At 37.8% G+C, this 19,575-nt stretch overlaps 1 protein-coding gene across 2 annotated transcripts in view; it reads left to right on the top strand.

The window, feature by feature from the left end:
* The window catches only part of LOC123540230 (regulating synaptic membrane exocytosis protein 1-like), a 96,573-nt gene that overhangs the window by 14,493 nt on the left and 62,505 nt on the right, over positions 1-19,575 (top strand). The window contains exons 3-4 of one of the 2 annotated variants that reach the window (XM_045325067.2): positions 3,237-3,278; positions 15,496-16,226. In XM_045325067.2, the coding sequence (XP_045181002.2) occupies positions 3,237-3,278; positions 15,496-16,226 (773 nt within the window). The remainder of the gene's footprint in view (positions 1-3,236; positions 3,279-15,495; positions 16,227-19,575) is intronic. The other variant, XM_053526747.1, reaches the window with a different exon arrangement.

Genomic DNA, 19,575 nt, shown 5'->3' with positions numbered 1-19,575 from the left:
GAAAGACATAATACAGACACACCAGCCCATTTAGTGAAAGACATAATACAGACACACCAGCCCATTTAGTGAAAGACATAATACAGACACACCAGTCCATTTAGTGAAAGACATAATACAGACACACCAGTCCATTTAGTGAAAGACATAATACAGACACACCAGTCCATTTAGTGAAAGACATAATACAGACACACCAGTCCATTTAGTGAAAGACATAATACAGACACATCAGCCCATTTAGTGAAAGACATAATACAGACACACCAGTCCATTTAGTGAAGGACATAATACAGACACATCAGCCCATTTAGTGAAAGACATAATATAGACACTCCAGCCCATTTAGTGAAAGACATAATACAGTACCAGCCTATTTATTGAAAAACACAATATACAATACAAACATAGCAACATATTTAGAGAAAAACACAATACAGACATACTGGCCCATTTGTTGACAAACATGCCCTATCATTAAGTTAGGTTGGAACCACAGGGGCTCATATCACTTGAGTCAAAATTATATTAATTCCTGTGTCAAAATGTTATGAACACATGGGTCAAAATGTTATTAACCCCTTGGTCAAAATGTTATGAACACATGGGTCAAAATGTTATGAACCCCTGGGTCAGAATGTTATGAATCCCTGGTCAAAATGTTATGAACTTCTGGCCCGGTCAAAATGTGGGGGGATTATACTTTTACCAGAATATAATTATGATCATTTCTTACAGAATATTTCTTCAGTAAAAATAAGACAAATCTGTATATGTTGTATAAAAGTATGTAATTCATTTAAACTTTCTTACTTATTATTTTGCTTACTTGAAATATAATTGTGGCACTTGTCATATCGCAACTCAAAAAAAATTGACCAGCATTGTCTAATAAAAACTTTTGAGGCCCAGCATTGTAAGCGGGTAAGTAGGGAGACAGCAAACAAACATATTTTTAATTTTGGCCCTGGGTAAAAATGTTATGAACCCCTGGGTCAAAATGTTATGAATCACTGGGTCAAAATGTTATGAACCCCTGGGTCAAAATGTTATGATTCCCTGGGTCAAAATGTTATGAATCACTGGGTCAAAATGTTATGAACCCCTGGGTCAAAGTGTTATGAACCCCTGGGTCAAAATGTTATGAATCCCTTTGTCAAAATGTTATAATTCCATTGGTCAAAATGTTATGATTCCCTGGGACAAAACGTTATGAACTCCTTGGTCAAAATTTTTGAATCTTTGGGTCAAAATCTGATGAATCTTTTTTGACTGGAACAGCTGAAATTTCAGAGGATACTTGCCTATGGTCATTAAAATGAATGTTTTTTTGGGGGTTTTTTGCAGGGGCGGGGGTGGGGGGGGGGATCATCAGTGGATCAAACTCTCTATAAAACTAAAAGTTGTTTCTGATAATTAGCTGGAGAAGGACTAGGCCTACAAACAAGCAAGCATACCTAACTGGATGGTTTATAGGTGATCACAACTCTTTGTTAAAGGTCAAGGTCATGTTGAGCTTTGAAATTTGAAAATTTGGCATTCATCCCTGTTTGTTTCCCAGAAGTATTAGTTAAAACAGAAACTTTGTACTTTAACTTCCAAAAGATGTAATTCAGTAGATTTCAAGTCATGTGTTGATAATCTTAGGGTCATATAGCATCCAAGAAAAGTAAAACTGCAATGTACTGGTACTATATACATTGAAGGTATTTGGAGCATTTTTATACGCCTGTCACTGAAAGAGCGGGACGTATTATGTGAACACTTGTGGCGGCAGGTGGGCTTTCAGTGTCCAAAGCATGTCCAATCCTAAGTCGAACAGTTTTTATCGGATCTTCACCAAACTTGCAGACAATGTTTGTGGGCATAATATTTCGGCCAGTTTTGATAACCAGCCAAATCGCCCCAGGCACTCCTGGATTATGGCCCTTGAATTACTCGAAAAACTGCGAATTTAGCCTTGTCCGCACTCTTAAATTGAACAGTTTTCATGCGATCGTCACCAAACCTGCTGACAATGTTTGTGGGCATCATAAATATCTCGGCCAAGTACGATAACCTCCCAAATCACCCCAGGCACTCTTGGATTATGCCCCTTGAATTAGGCCAAGTTCGATGATGGGCGTATTTTGTGACAGTCTGGCACTCTTGTTAGAACTGGCAAAGCAAAACATGTAGTGAATTTGAATAACAAAATCTTAAGGACAGTTTTAAACATGATCATCAGGATTTTAGAGTATTTGTTTTATTTGCGCTACTCGGTGACAGATGACAACTTACCATAAATTGATTTTATTATGAGTTTCATTAATTATTGAAAAATTATCACTCAATTTATGGTCTCAATGGCTGCACACTGCTGCTCAACTCTTGTTTGCTTAACAAGGCAGTATGCTGCACTGTATATGAATATTGATATTTATTGTGAGAGAAGTTTCTAGAGGAAATATTGCTAAATCTGATTCTTAAAATATTATTTTGCTACAACAAGAGTTATTTCCCTGTGTCTGTGTGTCAGGGCAGTAAGAGCTTAAATGCTAATTACGATATTGATGTATTGAAGGAACGGACATGTCGATGAGTTTTTTATGGTGCTGTTTAATGTAAAAAAGGAAGAAAAATACATAAATATATATATATATATTAAAAGATAAAGATGGTACTTTGAAAAATTTGATATTTCTGTTGAAAACAAGTGACTAGGTTTAACATCGTTACCTGCAATTTTGAAAATATGAAATGTTCTTTGAAAATGGTGAATTTTTAAAGGCCCATGAACTATCCAGAATAGTGGCTCCTTTGTGTGGCCCTTTTTTCCGAAATTCAAGTATATGTCAGTAAATTGACAATCACATCTAATAATGATATACATGTTTTACATGCCATTCAATTTTCATGTGAAACAAGAAACTCTATGATTTGTTGATGTAAATTTTAAAAATTCAAATATCCATCGATTCCTAAAATTTTACTTTCTCCTCCTCTGCTCTAAAACTTCAGGTGTATATTGTCCTGCTTTGCAGGGCTCTTGTTATACTATATGCTTTATGTTGTTCAATATAACAGAATATCGGAGCTACCTTCTTGTAGCAACATTATATTGGTTTAGTTTATCTGCATGATTAAAACTTAAAAATGTTTTTTTAAATACCATTAATAGAATAATGTATATAACATGTATTTGCAATGTGTTTATGTATACCTTGTACATCTCTTTTCCTTCCTTTTCTCTTTAGCCTCCTGGTTCCAAAATAACAGTAGATACATCTCCTTCGATTGTAAGTGGCGTGTTTTATTTCTTAGCATGTTCTCTGATATTAAATCACTTTCCTGTGATAGTGTTTAGAATGTTCTTTGACAGAACAATTAATTTTTAGCATGTTCCCAGATAGTACAGCTTGCTTGTGTTTTAATGTTTAGAATGTTCCCTGACAATGCAACTGCTTCCCATGTTTATCTTTAGCATGTTCCCATATAATACAACTTGTCCGTGGGTTAATGTTTAGAATGTTCCTGGACAGTACAACAGCTGCTTCCCATGTTAAACTTTAGCATGTTCCCTAACAGTACAATTGCTTCTCATGAAAAACTTTAGTATGTTCCCAAATAATACAACTGGTCTGTGTGTTAATGTTTAGAATGTTCCCTGACAGTACAACTGTTTCCCATGTTTATCTTTAGCATGTTCCCATAAAATACAACTGGTCCGTGTGTTAGTATTCCCTAATAGTACAACAGTTACAGCTTCAAGTTTGAGATTATAATGTTCCCTGATAGTTCAACTGTTCAGTGATATTCCCTTATTGTACACCTGCTTCCAGCATTTGTATTTAGACTGTTCCCTAACAGTAAAACTGCTTTCTGTGTTAATTTTAAGACTGTGTCATGACAGTACAAGTTTACGTACCAAAGAACACACAATCAGTCATATTATACTGAATATTTGCCTTTCATGTATAAGATGTTAAAACCACCAATTGAACTATAAGCAGCATGTACCCATTTGAATCAGATTAGCAATATAGGGCCATCTTGTTCCTCTTCATGTTTTCAAATTTTTACTTTGTTCTGTATTATGATGTTTTGCCTCACCAGAGTCACATATACTTTATGTTGTCAGTACAAATAGGTGTTATTATTGATGTAGTCTTAAATACCTCACCTCAGTCACATATGATACATGTTGTTTGTACAAACAGGATGTAAAAATGACTTGTACCTCACTAGAGTCACACAAACTACATGTTTTCAGTACAATTAGGTGACACACGTGCTACATATGGTAAAAATAACATTCTTATAACTAACCTAAGCCACACAAACTACATGTTGTCAGTACAAATAGGTGCTAAAAATGACTTATTCTCATACCTCACCTGAGCTACACATACAACATGTTGTCAGTACAGACAGATAGGTGCTAAAAATCATTTATTCTTATACCGCACCTGTGACACACATGCTACATGTTGTCAGAATAGATAGGTGGTAAAATGACTTTTTCTTATACCTCACCTGAGAAACACATACTATATGTTGTCAGCACAAATATGCGTTAAATCTGACATTTTCTCATACCTCACACGAGTCACACATACTACATGTTGTCTGTACAGGTAGGTGTTAAATGAATTAATCTCATACCCCACCTTTGTCACACATGCTCCATGTTGTTAGTACAGACAGGCACTAAAAATGACTTTTCCTTACACCTCACTTTTGTCACACCTGCTACATGTTGTCAGTATATATAGGTGATAAAATGACTAATATCTCAACAACGGCTTGTTGGATCCTCATCAGACTTTGTCTGTAGCACCATCTAATGAACCTATCATATTTTTGTGGTATTGCTTCATGATAGGAATCTTTATTCATGCATTAAAATCAGCAAAGCCTGAGACAGAAGTGCAAGGTCTGTAACACAGTCTGAGACAGTAGTGCAAGGTCTGTAACACAGTCTGAGACAGAAGTGCAAGGTCTGTAACACAGTCTGAGACAGTAGTGCAAGGTCTGTAACACAGTCTGAGACAGAAGTGCAAGGTCTGTAACACAGTCTGAGACAGTAGTGCAAGGTCTGTAACACAGTCTGAGACAGAATTGCAAGGTCTGTAACACAGTCTGAGACAGAAGTGCAAGGTCTGTAACACAGTCTGAGACAGTAGTGCAAGGTCTGTAACACAGTCTGAGACAGTAGTGCAAGGTCTGTAGCACAGTCTGAGACAGAAGTGCAAGGTCTATAGAACAGTTTGAGACAGAAGTGCAAGGTCTGTAACACAGTCTGAGACAGAAGTGCAAGGTCTGTAACACAGTCTGAGACTGTAGTGCACTGTCTGTAACACAGTCTGAGACAGAAGTGCAAGGTCTGTAACACAGTCTGAGACTAGTGCAAGGTTCTGTAACACAGTCTGAGACAGAAGTGCAAGGTCTGTAACACAGTCTGAGACAGAAGTGCAATGTCTGTAACACAGTCTGAGACAGAAGTGCAAGGTTCTGTAACACAGTCTGAGACAGAAGTGCAAGGTTCTGTAACACAGTCTGAGACAGTAGTGCAAGGTCTGTAACACAGTCTGAGACAGTAGTGCAAGGTCTGTAACACAGTCTGAGACAGAAGTGCAAGGTCTGTAACACAGTCTGAGACAGAAGTGCAAGGTCTGTAACACAGTCTGAGACAGTAGTGCAAGGTTCTGTAACACAGTCTGAGACAGAAGTGCAAGGTCTGTAACACAGTCTGAGACAGAAGTGCAAGGTCTGTAACACAGTCTGAGACAGAAGTGCAAGGTCTGTAACACAGTCTGAGACAGAAGTGCAAGGTCTGTAACACAGTCTGAGACAGAAGTGCAAGGTTCTGTAACACAGTCTGAGACAGTAGTGCAAGGTCTGTAACACAGTCTGAGACAGTAGTGCAAGGTTCTGTAACACAGTCTGAGACAGAAGTGCAAGGTCTGTAACACAGTCTGAGACAGAAGTGCAAGGTCTGTAACACAGTTTGAGAAAGAAGTGCAAGGTTCTGTAACACAGTCTGAGACAGAAGTGCAAGGTTCTGTAACACAGTCTGAGACAGAAGTGCAAGGTCTGTAACACTGTCTGAGACAGAAGTGCAAGGTTCTGTAACACAGTCTGAGACAGTAGTGCAAGGTCTGTAACTCAGTCTGAGACAGTAGTGCAAGGTCTGTAACACAGTCTGAGACAGAAGTGCAAGGTCTGTAACACAGTCTGAGACAGTAGTGCAAGGTCTGTAACACAGTCTGAGACAGAAGTGCAAGGTCTGTGACACAGTCTGAGACAGAAGTGCAAGGTCTGTAACACAGTCTGAGACAGTAGTGCAAGGTCTGTAACACAGTCTGAGACAGAAATGCAAGGTCTATAGAACAGTTTGAGACAGAAGTGCAAGGTCTATAACACAGTCTGAGACAGAAGTGCAAGGTCTGTAACACAGTCTGAGACAGAAGTGCAAGGTCTGTAACACAGTTTGAGACAGAAGCACGAGGTCTTTTACACAGTCTGAGACAAAAGTGTGTGAGGTCTGTAACACAGTCTGAGACAGAAGTGCAAGGTCTGTAACACCGTTTGAGACAGAAGCACGATTTCTTTTACACAGTCTGAGACAAAAGTGTGTGAGGTCTGTAACACAGTCTAACACAGAAATGCAAGGTCTGTAACACAGTTTGAGACAGAAGCACGAGGTCTTTTACACAGTCTGAGACAAAAGTGTGTGAGGTCTGTAACACAGTTTGAGACAGAAGTGCAAGGTCTGTAACACAGTCTGAGACAGAAATGCAAGGTCTGTAACACAGTTTGAGACAAAAGCACGAGGTCTTTTACACAGTCTGAGACAAAAGTGTGTGAGGTCTGTAACACAGTCTGAGACAGAAGTGGGAAGTCTGTAACACAGTCTGAGACAAAAGTATGTGAGGTCTGTAACACAGTCTGAGACAGAAGTCCTCAGGGAAGTCTGTAACACAGTCTGAGGGCTTCTATAGAGGTTAATGCATGAATAAGGTGTTCTGTTGCAATTTATGCGTAACGTTAAAATAGGCATATTTTTTAGCCCTTTTCAATTCCCCTTGTGTCAATCTCTTAGAGAGACAATTTTGGGAAACTGCATGCATGCTAGTCTTGTTGGCGTCTTTTTAGCTCACATGTTGCATAGTGACAAGGTGAGCTTTAGTGATCGCCCTTTGTCCGTCATCCTTCCACAATTTCTTGTGAACACGATAGAGACCACATCTTGCAATCAATTTTAATCACACTTGCACACAATTTGTATTGGCATAATATCTCGGTTCCTTTCGAAAACTGGCCAGATCCCATCATTGGTTCCAGAGTTGTGGTCCCTTAGAGGGCCAAAATTTGCTATTTTGGCTTGTGAACATGATAGAGACCACATTTTGCAATTGATTTTAATCTTGCACACAACTTGTATTGGAATGGGTTCCAGAGGTATGGCCCCTTGAAGGGCCAAAATTAGCTATTTTGTCATTTGCAGCCATATAGAGTCTTCATTTATAGTTTCATTTGAAACAAACTTGAAAAATGTCTTTAACAACAACAGATCTTGGATTCAATGATGAATCTCAGGCCTTTTTTTATGCTAATTTTAGGGCCGAAATTCGGCCCCATTCCCCAATCTAAAAAGTATACTTTTTTCCCCACCTTGTCCAAAAATTCCCCATGCAAAAAAAAATGAAATTAGTTTTGATTTTCAGTCCTGATTTTAACAACTTCTCAGCAAATATATTCCTCCAAACAATGATTTCGCGACGTAAATTTCCCCTCCAAAAGGGACCTGGTACCCTTCTCCAAATTTACAAAAAAAGGGCTGAATCTGTTAGATCCAATCATAGGTTCCGGAGTTACGGCCCTTGATTGACCCCTGAAAGAGCCAAACTTTTGTTAATTTTTACCTTGTGAACATGATAGAAGTGACATTTTACATTTGATTTCAATCACACTTACACACAACTTAAGTCACAATAAGGTCTTGGTTCATTTTGAAAACCGGCTAGATTCCATCATGGGTTCTAGAGTTACTGCCACTGAAAGGGGCAAAATTTTCTATTTTGACCCTTTCAGCCGTATAAAGGTTTCATTTATGCTTTGATTTGATACAGACTTGCACAGAATGTTTATCTTGATTTCTAGGCCAAGCTAGAAACTGGGTTATGTGTGTGGTCAAAAACTAGGTCACCAGGTCAATTCAAAGGAAAAGCTTGTTAACACTCTTGAGGCCACATTTATGACCCTTTCTCATGAAACTTGGTCAGCATGTTTATCTTGGTGCTTCCTAGGCCAAGTCTGAAACTGGGTCATGTCGAGACAAAAACTAGGTCACCACTGAATTCAAAGGAAAAGCTTGTTATAACTGTAGAGGCCAAATTTATGACCATATCTTCATGAAACTTGGTCAGAATGTTTATCTTGATGATTCCAAAGCCAATTTTAACAGGTGAGCAATATAGGGTCATCCTGACCCTCTTCTTATCTAATTATATTATTTGTTTTAAATATCCTTGATCTTAACCAGGATTGTTTATAAATGGGATTGTGTATTTGCATTTTCAGATCAAAATTACTGTAGTCTACTCTGCAGGATGATTAAGGCTGAAAATTACAGTTTACTTTAAACTGACAATATTACACCCTAAAATAGTTTTCACATGCAAGCATGCAAATTTGGGCTAAAGCCAAAAATTTGGAAAATTTATTAACCTTAAGCCTGCTGGTGGCAAGTGATTCTGCCTTTGCGGCCATTGCAGACCAAGATCAGCCTGCACATCAGTGCAGGCTAATTATGGTCTGCACTGTTTGCTATTCATTCAGTAAATTTTTGGTGAACACCCCCTTTGAATAATAAGTGGTACTGCCCAAATTGAATGATGGACAAGTTCATTTTAGAAATTTAGCAGGGTAAACGTTAATGTCCTATTTTTTGACTTGGACAGTTGCATTCTCTTTTTAACCTGTCCAGTGTGTGTGCAATATCCTTTTCTCCTGATTTCTGAAAATTTAATGGACTGGTCCACCATTCAGTTTGCAACTGGACAGTACCACTTATTCAAAGGGGTGTTCACTGAAAATTTACTGACTGAATAGCAAACAGTGCAGACCATGATCTGTGCAGGCTGATCTTGGTCTGCACTAGTTGCAAAGGCAGAATCAATTGCCCCCAGCAGGCTAAAGGTTAAAGCTGTTATTTTCACAGGAAACTTCACTTGCTCCTTCACTGTGTTTTCAGATACTAAAATGTTCTCATAAATCTACTGCAAGGAAAGCCTGATAAATATATTTAGGCTGTTCTGTGGATTCATTGTTGGAACATGAAGTCATTGGAAATGCTACTTCATCAATTTTTACCTTCATTTGTTGCCATTTTGTAGTATGTGAAACATGAGCAGTTTAAAAAGTCATTTACTAAAAGGGTCTTTATGTCACCGCCATAAAATAAGTGGTGGGGGGTGCATATAGTGTTACCCCTGTCTGTTTGTTTGTGTGTTCGGGAAAAGATGATGTTCGTGTCTGGTCAGTAGCTTTAACATGCATGGTCCGATTTCAGAATAATTTGACACAAATAATAAGCATGGATAGACAATGTGTCTTGCGCAAAAACCAGGTCCCTAGCTTAAAGGTCAAGGTTACAGTCCTTGGTTGAACTTAGCCAATTTTCACTACATATATACTGATAATATGGTCTTCGTGTCCGGTCCATAACTTTGACACGCATGGTCCGATTTCAGAATAATTTGACACAAATAATAAGCATGGATAGACAATGTGTCTTGCGCAAAAACCAGGTCCCTAGCTCAAAGGTCAAGGTTACAGTCCTTGGTTGAACTTAGCCAATTTTCACTACATATATACTGATAATATGGTCTTCGTGTCCGGTCCATAACTTTGACACGCATGGTCTGATTTAAGAATAATTTGACACAAATAATAAGCATGGATAGACAATGTGTCTTGCGCAAAAACCAGGTCCCTAGCTCAAAGGTCAAGGTTACAGTCCTTGGTTGAACTTAGCCAATTTTCACTACATATATACTGATAATATGGTCTTCGTGTCCGGTCCATAACTTTGACACGCATGGTCCGATTTCAGAATAATATGACACAAATAATAAGCATGGATAGACAATGTGTCTTGCGCAAAAACCAGGTCCCTAGCTCAAAGGTCAAGGTCACACTTAGAGGCCAAAAGTCACGTACAAGAATGACTTTGTTTTGAGCATTTCTTCTTCATGCATGGAGGGATTTTAATGTAAGTTGCCTCAGTTGTATACCCTCATGAGACAGAATGTCAATATGCATGTTACATCCAATTTTGAGAAGTATTTTAACCTGTCTCTAACGGGTAAGGATTTTTATGTGGACTTAGATTTTTTTTTTTATGCCCCCGAAGGGAGGCATATAGTTTTTGAACCGTCTGTCAGTCTGTCGGTCTGTCCGCAATTTTCGTGTCCGGTCCATATCTTTGTCATCGATGGATGGATTTTCAAATAACTTGGCATGAATGTGTACCACAGTAAGACGACGTGTCGCACGCAAGACTCAGGTCCGTAGCTCAAAGGTCAAGGTCACACTTAGACATTAAAGGATAGTGCATTGATGGGCGTGTCCGGTCCATATCTTTGTCAACCATGGATGGATTTTCAAATAACTTGGCATGAATGTGTACCACAGTAAGACGACGTGTTGCGCGCAAGACCCAGGTCTGTAGCTCAAAGGTCAAGGTCACACTTAGACGTTAAAGGTCATTTTTCATGATAGTGCATTGATGGGCGTGTCCGGTCCATATCTTTGTCATTCATGCATGGATTTTAAAATAACTACGCATGAATGTGTGGCACAGTAAGACGACGTGTCGCACGCAAGACCCAGCTCCGTAGGTCAAAGGTCCTAAACTCTAACATCGGCCATAACTACTCATTCAAAGTGCCATCGGGGGCATATGTCATCCTATGGAGACAGCTCTTGTTTTTTTTAAGATTTACTTCCCTTAGTTGTTACTATAAATAACTTATACCTGTGACCTTTCTCATGTTGTGGGGCATACGTGTCTGTGACATATTTCTAGTTTTCAAAAGTTTTGTTGTCTACCCTTACAGAAGCAAGCCTCTGTGGCGTACATGCTGCGTATTTGCTGTGTATATGCCGTGAACACAGTAGTACGCCAGAGGAGTACATTTTACATACACCTCATGCCGCGTACATGCCGCGTACTATTACGACGAGTACACAGCATGTACGCAGGAGGTCACTAGTACACTTCAAGTACACAGCACAGACTCTGAAAATTTACGGAGTACACTGCATGTACGCAGGAGGGACTTGTACAAGAAAATAGTACACTGCATGTACACCGCAGATACTTCGAAATTTATAACACTTATATTTAGTTGCATTAAAGTTGTTTCCCCTTGATGCAGTTACGCCATTTTCTTTAGATGTTTACCAAACCAAATTACATGCTACAAAAATTGATTTATTTCATTGAAAAGTGGATGAAGAAAAGCATACTAATTTATTTGATAACATCAATCTACATTATTTTGGTAAGGGTAAATACTTATTGATGCATGTCACTTATCTTTTTTCTGTCCAAATGATCAGCATTTGCATAAGAAAGTTGGTGGGGTAAGGAATTTACATTAACACAGCAGTTTCGCCACAAGAGTACACAGCATGTATGCAGCAGGAGTACACAGCATGTACGCCGCAGGACTCGGGCCAGGAGTACACAGAATGTACGCCGCAGGAGTACACAGCATGTACGCCGCAGGACTCGGGCCAGGAGTACACAGAATGTACGCTGCAGGAGTACACAGCATGTACGCCGCAGGGGTAGTACACCGCAGGCTCATTTGCATGTGAAAAGTGTATGTGCCGCGTACATGCTGCGTACTATTTCCCGCATACTAAATTCCTCCAGCGTACATCCTGTGTACTATGTAGTCCACAGCATGTACGCAGCAAGTAGTACGCGGCAGAGCTCATTTGCATGTCAAAAGTGTACTACAAACGTACTATCGGTGTATGTGCGGTGTATATCCTGCGTACTATTTAAAGCCCTTGATTTCAGTACACATCATGTACGCATCATATACGCTATATGTACACAGCAAGAGTACACAGCAGGCCTTTTTCTTCTGTAAGGGTAACCCTTACCCTGCTAATTTTCTAAAATGGACTGGTCCAACATTCAATTTGGGCAATACCATTTATTAGCCCACCATCATCAGATGGTGGCCTATTAAAATCACTCTGCGTCCGTGGTCCGTCATTCCGTCCGTCCGTCCGTCCATTAACAATTTCTCGTTAACGCATCTCCTCAGAAACTACTGGGGGAATTTTGACCAAACTTTGTCAGAATGATGTATTGGTACCCTAGTTGTGTCCCCCTGAAAATCAGACTGGTTCAACAATTTATGAGTGAGTTATGGCCCTTTGTTTATTTCTATATTTTACATAGATTTATATAGGGAAAAACTTTGAAAACCTTCTTATCCAAAACCACAGAGCCTAGGGCTTTGATATTTGGTTTGAAGCATCATCTAGTGGTCCTCTACCAAGATGATTCAAATTATTTCTCTGGGGTCAAATATGGCCCAGCCCTGGGGGTCACATAGTTTATAATGACTTATATAGGGAAAAACTTTGAATAACCCCTTGTCCAAAACCACAGGGCCTAGGGCTTTGATATTTTGTATGTGACATCATCTAGTGGTCTTCAACTAAGATTATTCATATTATACCCCTAGGGTCAAATATGGCCCCGCCCTGGGGGTCATATGGTTTACATAGACTTATATAAGGAAAAACTTTGAAAATCTTCTTGTCCAAACCACAAAACCTAAGGCTTTGATACTTGTAATGTAGCATCATCTAGTGGTTCTCTACCAAGTTTGTTCAAATTATTGCCCTAGGGTCAAAAATGGCCCCGCTCCAGGGGTCACATGGTTCATATAGACTTATATAGGGAAAAGCTTTTAAAATGTTTTTGTCAATAACTACAACATTCAAATTTGGACCACATGTATATTTTTGAGTGGCAAGATGAACCTTGACATGAGTTGACCTTGATTTTGACCTAGTGACCTACTTCCACATTTCTGTAGCTACAGCCTTCAAATTTGGACCACATGTATATTTTTGAGTGGCAAGATGAACCTTGACATGAGTTGACCTTGATTTTGACCTAGTGACCTACTTTCACATTTCTCAAGCTACAGCCTTCAAATTTGGACCACATGCATAGTTTTGTGCACTGGAAAAAACTTTGACCTTGATTTTGACCTAGTGACCTACTTTCACATTTTTGAAGGTACAGGCTTCAAATTTGGACCATATGCATAGTTCCGTGTTTCAAAATGAAATTTGACATTGATTTTGACCTAGTGACCTACTTTCACATTTCTCAAGCTACAGCCTTCAAATTTGGACCACATGCATAGTTTTGTGTACCGAAAAAAACCTTGACCTTCACATTGACCTAGTGACCTACTTTCACATTTTTAAGGTACAGGCTTCAAATTTGGACCACATACATAGTTTTGTATTCCGAAATAAAATTTGACCATGACTTTGACCTAGTGATCTACTTTTACATTTCTCAAGCTACAGCCTTCAAATTTGGACCACTTGCATAGTTTTGTGTACCGAAATGAACTTTGACCTTTACATTGACCTAGTGACCTACTTTCACATTTTTAAGGTACAGGCTTCAAATTTGGACCACGTGCATAGTTTTGTATTCCGAAATAAAATTTGACCTTGATTTTGACCTAGTGACCTACTTTTACATTTCTCAAGCTATAGCCTTCAAATTTGGACCACATGCATAGTTTTGTATACCGAAATGAACTTTGACCTTTACATTGACCTAGTGACCTACTTTCACATTTTTAAGGTACAGGCTTCAAATTTGGACCACATGCATAGTTTTGTATTCCGAAATAGAATTTGACCTTGACCTTGATTTTAACCTAGTGACCTACTTTTACATTTCTCAAGCTACAGCCTTCAAATTTGGACCACTTGCATAGTTTTGTGTACCGAAATGAACTTTGACCTTAAGATTGACCTAGTGACCTACTTTCACATTTCTGTAGCTACAGGCTTCAAATTTAGACCACATGCATAGGATTGTGTACTGAAACAAACTTTGACCTTGACATTGACCTAGTGACCTACTTTCACATTTCTCAAGCTACAGCTTTCGAATTTGGACCACATGCACAGTGTTGTGTACGGAAACGAAATTTGACCTTGAGGTAGTCAGTAAGTCTTGAAATTTGGAACACACAAAAATGGCACATTGGTGGGCACTAAGAGCACTCTGTGATCTCTTGTTATTCAAAGGGGTGTTCACTGAAAAGTTACAGACTGAATAGTGAACAGTGCAGACCATGATCAGCCTGCATGGATGTGCAGGCTGATCTTGGTCTGCATTGGTCACAAAGGCAGAATCATCACCAGCAGGCTAAAAGTTAAACAGTTTTCACTTATTCCTTAAATTGCACCAAAGTCCAATGCAACATACAAATAAAAGAAAGATCTAAGTGTAATAGTGTCGGTGCTTCAAAAATAAGTGAGAATAGAGAGAAACAAAGCTGCACTGACCAACAATTTATATTTTCTCAGAATATTTGTCTGATCAACAATACAATGCAAACCTAATAATTCTAATGGCTTAACTTGAAAGCACAGTATGTTTGTTCTTCTGTTTTGTTGGTTCAGTTGGATTTAAAGTTACAGTGACATAAAGTTAGATAATAGGACAACTTCCCCGCCTAAGTTGATGTAGGAGGACCCTAGATGCCCTTCACACTTTACTTTGAGTATGGGCAAGCACTTGGTAACTGTTCAGGTCTTTGGTAAGCCAGCTTGATAACTTCCTCACACGAAACAATTCTACACTTAGGGCGAGGTTTCAAACTCAGTGAGTGATATAGAGCCAGCGACCTTAACCACTCAGCAACAGAAGTCCCTGGTTACTGTATTGTATTTTAAACAATATAATTGTTAAGCAAATGCTTCTGTTTTCAGAGTAAATTTGATTGTATATATTTTGTCATTGTGTAAAGGTGCATGGTAATAAGCAACCTCTATCAATCCATATTTGAAATTTGTTGGGAACTCAGCAGCATTGGCTAGTCAATAACCATAATCTTCCTAAGAATAGAATTGTCTATACTGCTACCAAACAATTGTTTAGAGACTGTGCATGTGTGTTAATTTTTCAAAACATTAGACCAAAGTTTTGTACAACTCAAATAAAAAGTTTGAAAATTTCAAATAAGATAGCAAAGTTAGTTTTTTTCAGCAGTCATGCAAAAATATTTTAAGTAGAAGACTGATTTAGTCTTCACTCAGATTTGACTGGTTTTGGATTTACATATTATCTGGATGACTTTAGTCTGAGTTTTTTTCAGGAGCTTGTGTCAGTCATTTTATTCAGTGGCTTGTTCAGTAAATTTCTTTTCGTTTTTATTTCAGACGACATGGGCTTGTAACTTGTGCAAGAAAAAACAAGAAATCCTGGCTAAGACAGGACAATGGTATCATGGCGGAATGGCTAGACCCGTTGGTTTAGATGTTGTAGATGCTGCAGGAGGAAGTGGAGGGGATTCTGGAAAATCTGAATCCAGTCAACAGAATGATAAACGCCAAAAATATATTGACAAGAATGAAAGTGGACATACTAGTTCAGAAAAAGAGAATATAGAGAAATCTGAAAAAGGCGAGAGAGAAATTAAAGGGCCAATGACTCGTCAGAGCTCACAGCTGAAGAGACAATACTCACTAGATGCTCAAAGGGGTAAAGTAGGGGAAAATGGGACCTCAGGAAAAGATTCTGGGGATCGATCAGGGGGACATGATAGGTTACGTGAGAGAGGAAATAACGTTCCCTCAGAAAGAGGTCGCGCTAGGGATAAATCTCCTGCTCGACATAGATACCATAGTGAAACCAGACTATCTGAAACTGATAAAAGATATTTTGCTCATGAACGGGGTGGGGATATAGATAGACATGGTGGGAGGGGTCAGCGTGAAGCTTTAGGTAACAGGGTAGGGGATAATAGGGACAATCGAGAAAGGGAAAGGGAAATGCGTGAAAAAGGGCGCCATTCTGATGATAGAGATCCAAGAAGAATGCAAAAAGAGGGGCCAGATAGACTCTACCCAGAGAGAGAAATTATCAAAAAGGAATCTGCATCAAGATCAAGGTAAAGTCTTTTATTCATTATTCCCATGACTTAGTTATCTAATCCTGTCCTTTAGTACACTTTGAAAACCTTGAATATTTATGTCTGAAACAAGCTTTCATCACAATCGAGTTGAAACAAATTAGTATAAACTAAAACTTAACAAAATAAGAATACTTTTACTTTTTCATTTATCAAGGGATGATAAAAATACTATCAATATTCACTATAAAATCATAAAATATAACAGCATGTGGTATACAAGAACCCAGGTCCTTTCCCAGCAGGCATTTGAAGTCTATACTACGTCTGATATTGTGTCCTGATGTTTGATCAATGTTGGATTTTGGTTGAAAATGAAAGGTTTTTAGACATTGTATTTTTAACATTGATCCAACATTGGTTTTCCGACATTTTAGTAACAGACATATTGTTTTCATGCACCAATTTCTGACAAACAGGATGTATTTTGTGATAGTATGCATCTGTCCATCTATCCATCTGTCCATCTGTTTGTAATATTTTGTTTCAGGAGTATGTTATATTAACCAGTTAAGATGTTTACTTCAAACTTGCCACACAGATAGTTGACAATGGGATATGTAAATCACATTGAAGAGTGCAACAGTCAACATTACTCCTCCCGTCTATCCCCCATATTACCTCCCAAACCCCTTTCCCCATCCCTCTGTCAAAAATAGTTGTTTCATTTGTTTAGCTGTATTATTCTAGTTGTTCTTTATCAACAGATCTGTAACTAATTGAAATGCGCTATTTATGTGCTCAAAAATCCTATATGGTTAGATATGGTCGGCTGGCCAAGGAAAACTTGCCCTTTCAAAAGAATAGTGCCATACATTATAACAGAAGTACTGTAATCATGATGTATCGGCTTATTAAAAGAACATATCCAAATTTGAAGAGTGAAAATATATGTGACTGCAGATATTTTAGAGCCTAGAAGTGATTGACAGGTCTTTGACTGTGTAATAACCCGCCAAAGATCACAAGATGTTCTGCATCACACAAAAGATCACTGCGCTTTTGTACTTCAGTTAAGTTAAGACATTTGTTCGAAGCCGTACTGCTTCTGAAACTGCAAAAAGAAATTTAGCTCGGAAAAAATGCTGTATCTGCAATTCTCAAAATTAGCACAGACATTCAGTGTCTCATGTTTCTGAATACAGTCTTGAAACATATACACTACAGAATTCTGACATATTTAACACTTATCATGCTGCATTTCTATATCGGCATTGTCCATCTTTCAGTTTGAACAGTACCATTAACTGCTTAAAGGGGTAATTACCTAAAAGATGCTGACTGAATAGCAAACAGTGCAGATCATGATCAGACTGCATGGATGTGCAGGCTGATCATGATCTACATTGGTCGCAAAAGCGGAATCAATCATGTTCAGCATGATAAGTTAAGTTGGCTGTTTGTTAACCGGCCATAAAAATGGATTCATTTTGTTCATGTAACCTGCAAATTAAGAAATAAAATAACAAATAATAGGTACTTACTAAATGATGCAGGAGTACAGATAAAGTGAACAAAATTAACATTTGAAATTGCAAAAAAAAACAAAAAAAAACATTTTTTGTGACCTTTGATTTTCTTACTGTATAATACGTCCTTTTCCGACCAATAGAAGTTTGGACCCTTTTCTCATAGGACTATTTTCTGTCTGTGCAGTTTGATAGCTTATTGATAGCTTATCCGATATTATTGCAATAGACATGGAAATATTTTCGATGTTCAAAAATGTCAAAAAACTTTTTTGCCAAAGTGCACTTGGTCCTTTTAGAACATCAATGAAGATGTCTTAAAAAAGTGCCACCAGAAGTTTTTTATATTGTTTTTTTACATTTAGAAAGCGCATCCAATAATCAGTAATGGGAATTGAAAAAAAACTGAAGTGATTCAGTGACATTTAAGTGATAATTATTTATAAATAATTTATGTAGGCCAGTTTTCCTTTGTCACTATTTAGAAAACTTAAATCATTTCCCAGGAAACTATTGGGAAACATGAGCATGTGTAATTTCTCCTACTGCATGAATAGCACTCAATAATTAAAGAGAAAAAAATCAATGGATATGGTCTCAGGAGTTTTTTGCTTCCATTCATCAATTAGCTTTTTACTCATGATTTGGAGAGAAAAAAAACATTCATGACATCATGCAAATTGACTTAGGGTATTATGTAATTAAGAATTTTGTAAATTAATGTTATTAAATACAAATATTTGATGTCCAGCTGTCCTTACTTGCACTTATGAAAGATGATTGTAGAGAGGAGTAATAGATTGTTATATATATAGAATAGTTGTATAATTATATTACAGAATGATGGGAATTATATTTAGAAAGACTGTATATCTTCCAGGTCTATTTAAGTCATTCCAAGTTCTTTACAGTGCTATATTTAAACGTCTGATCTATTAAAAACATTCCAAGTCCTTTACACTGTTATATTTAGAATGACCTGTATATTACAGATCTATTAAAGACATTCCAAGTCCATTACAGAGTGATATTAAGAAGACCTATATATTAAAGATCTATTAATCTTTACCCTGCTAAATTTCTATAATGAACTGCTCCATCATTCAATTTGGGCAGTACCACTTACTATTCAAAGAGATGTTCACAGAAAATTTACCAACAGAATAGCAAACAGTGCAGACCATGATCAGACTGCACAGATGTGCAGGCTGATCTTGGTCTGCACTGGTCACAAAGGCAGAATCACTTGCTGCCAGCAGGCTAAAGGTTAAAGACATTCAAATTCTTTCACAGACTGTTATATTTAGAAGACCTGTATATTACAGATCTGTTGTCCTTTACTGTGTTATATTTAGAATGACCTTTGTATTACAGATCTATTAAAGACATTCCATGTCCTTTACGGTGCTATACTTAGAAGATGTGTATATTACAGATTTGTTGAAGACATTCCAAGTCTATTACAGATCCATTCAAGACATTCATAGTCCTTTACATTGTTATATTAAAATCACTGTAGATATTCCAACTTTGTTAAAGACATTCCTGATCCTTTACAGTGTTAGATTGAAAACACAAAATTTAATCACAGTTTCTTTAGAATGAGAAATCCATGAGTACATATCCCAGTGTTATAAAATTTAATGTCTTGGTTTAAACCGCAAAATTTCATGCCAATGAAATTAATGAGTTAGTAGTTTATTCTAGATCTATTAACCCTTAGCCTGCTAAATTTCTAAAATGGACTGTTCCATCATTCAGTTTGGGCAATACCATTTATTATTCGAAGGGGTGTTCACTGAAAATTTACTAACTGAATAACGAACAGTGCAGACCATGATCAGCCTGCACGGATGTGC

The sequence above is a fragment of the Mercenaria mercenaria genome, chromosome 16, assembly GCF_021730395.1.
Source record: "Mercenaria mercenaria strain notata chromosome 16, MADL_Memer_1, whole genome shotgun sequence".
Classification (NCBI taxonomy): Eukaryota; Metazoa; Mollusca; class Bivalvia; order Venerida; family Veneridae; genus Mercenaria; species Mercenaria mercenaria.
The sequence above is the reverse complement of the archived record's forward strand: the minus strand, read 5'-3'. Positions and strand labels throughout refer to the sequence as shown.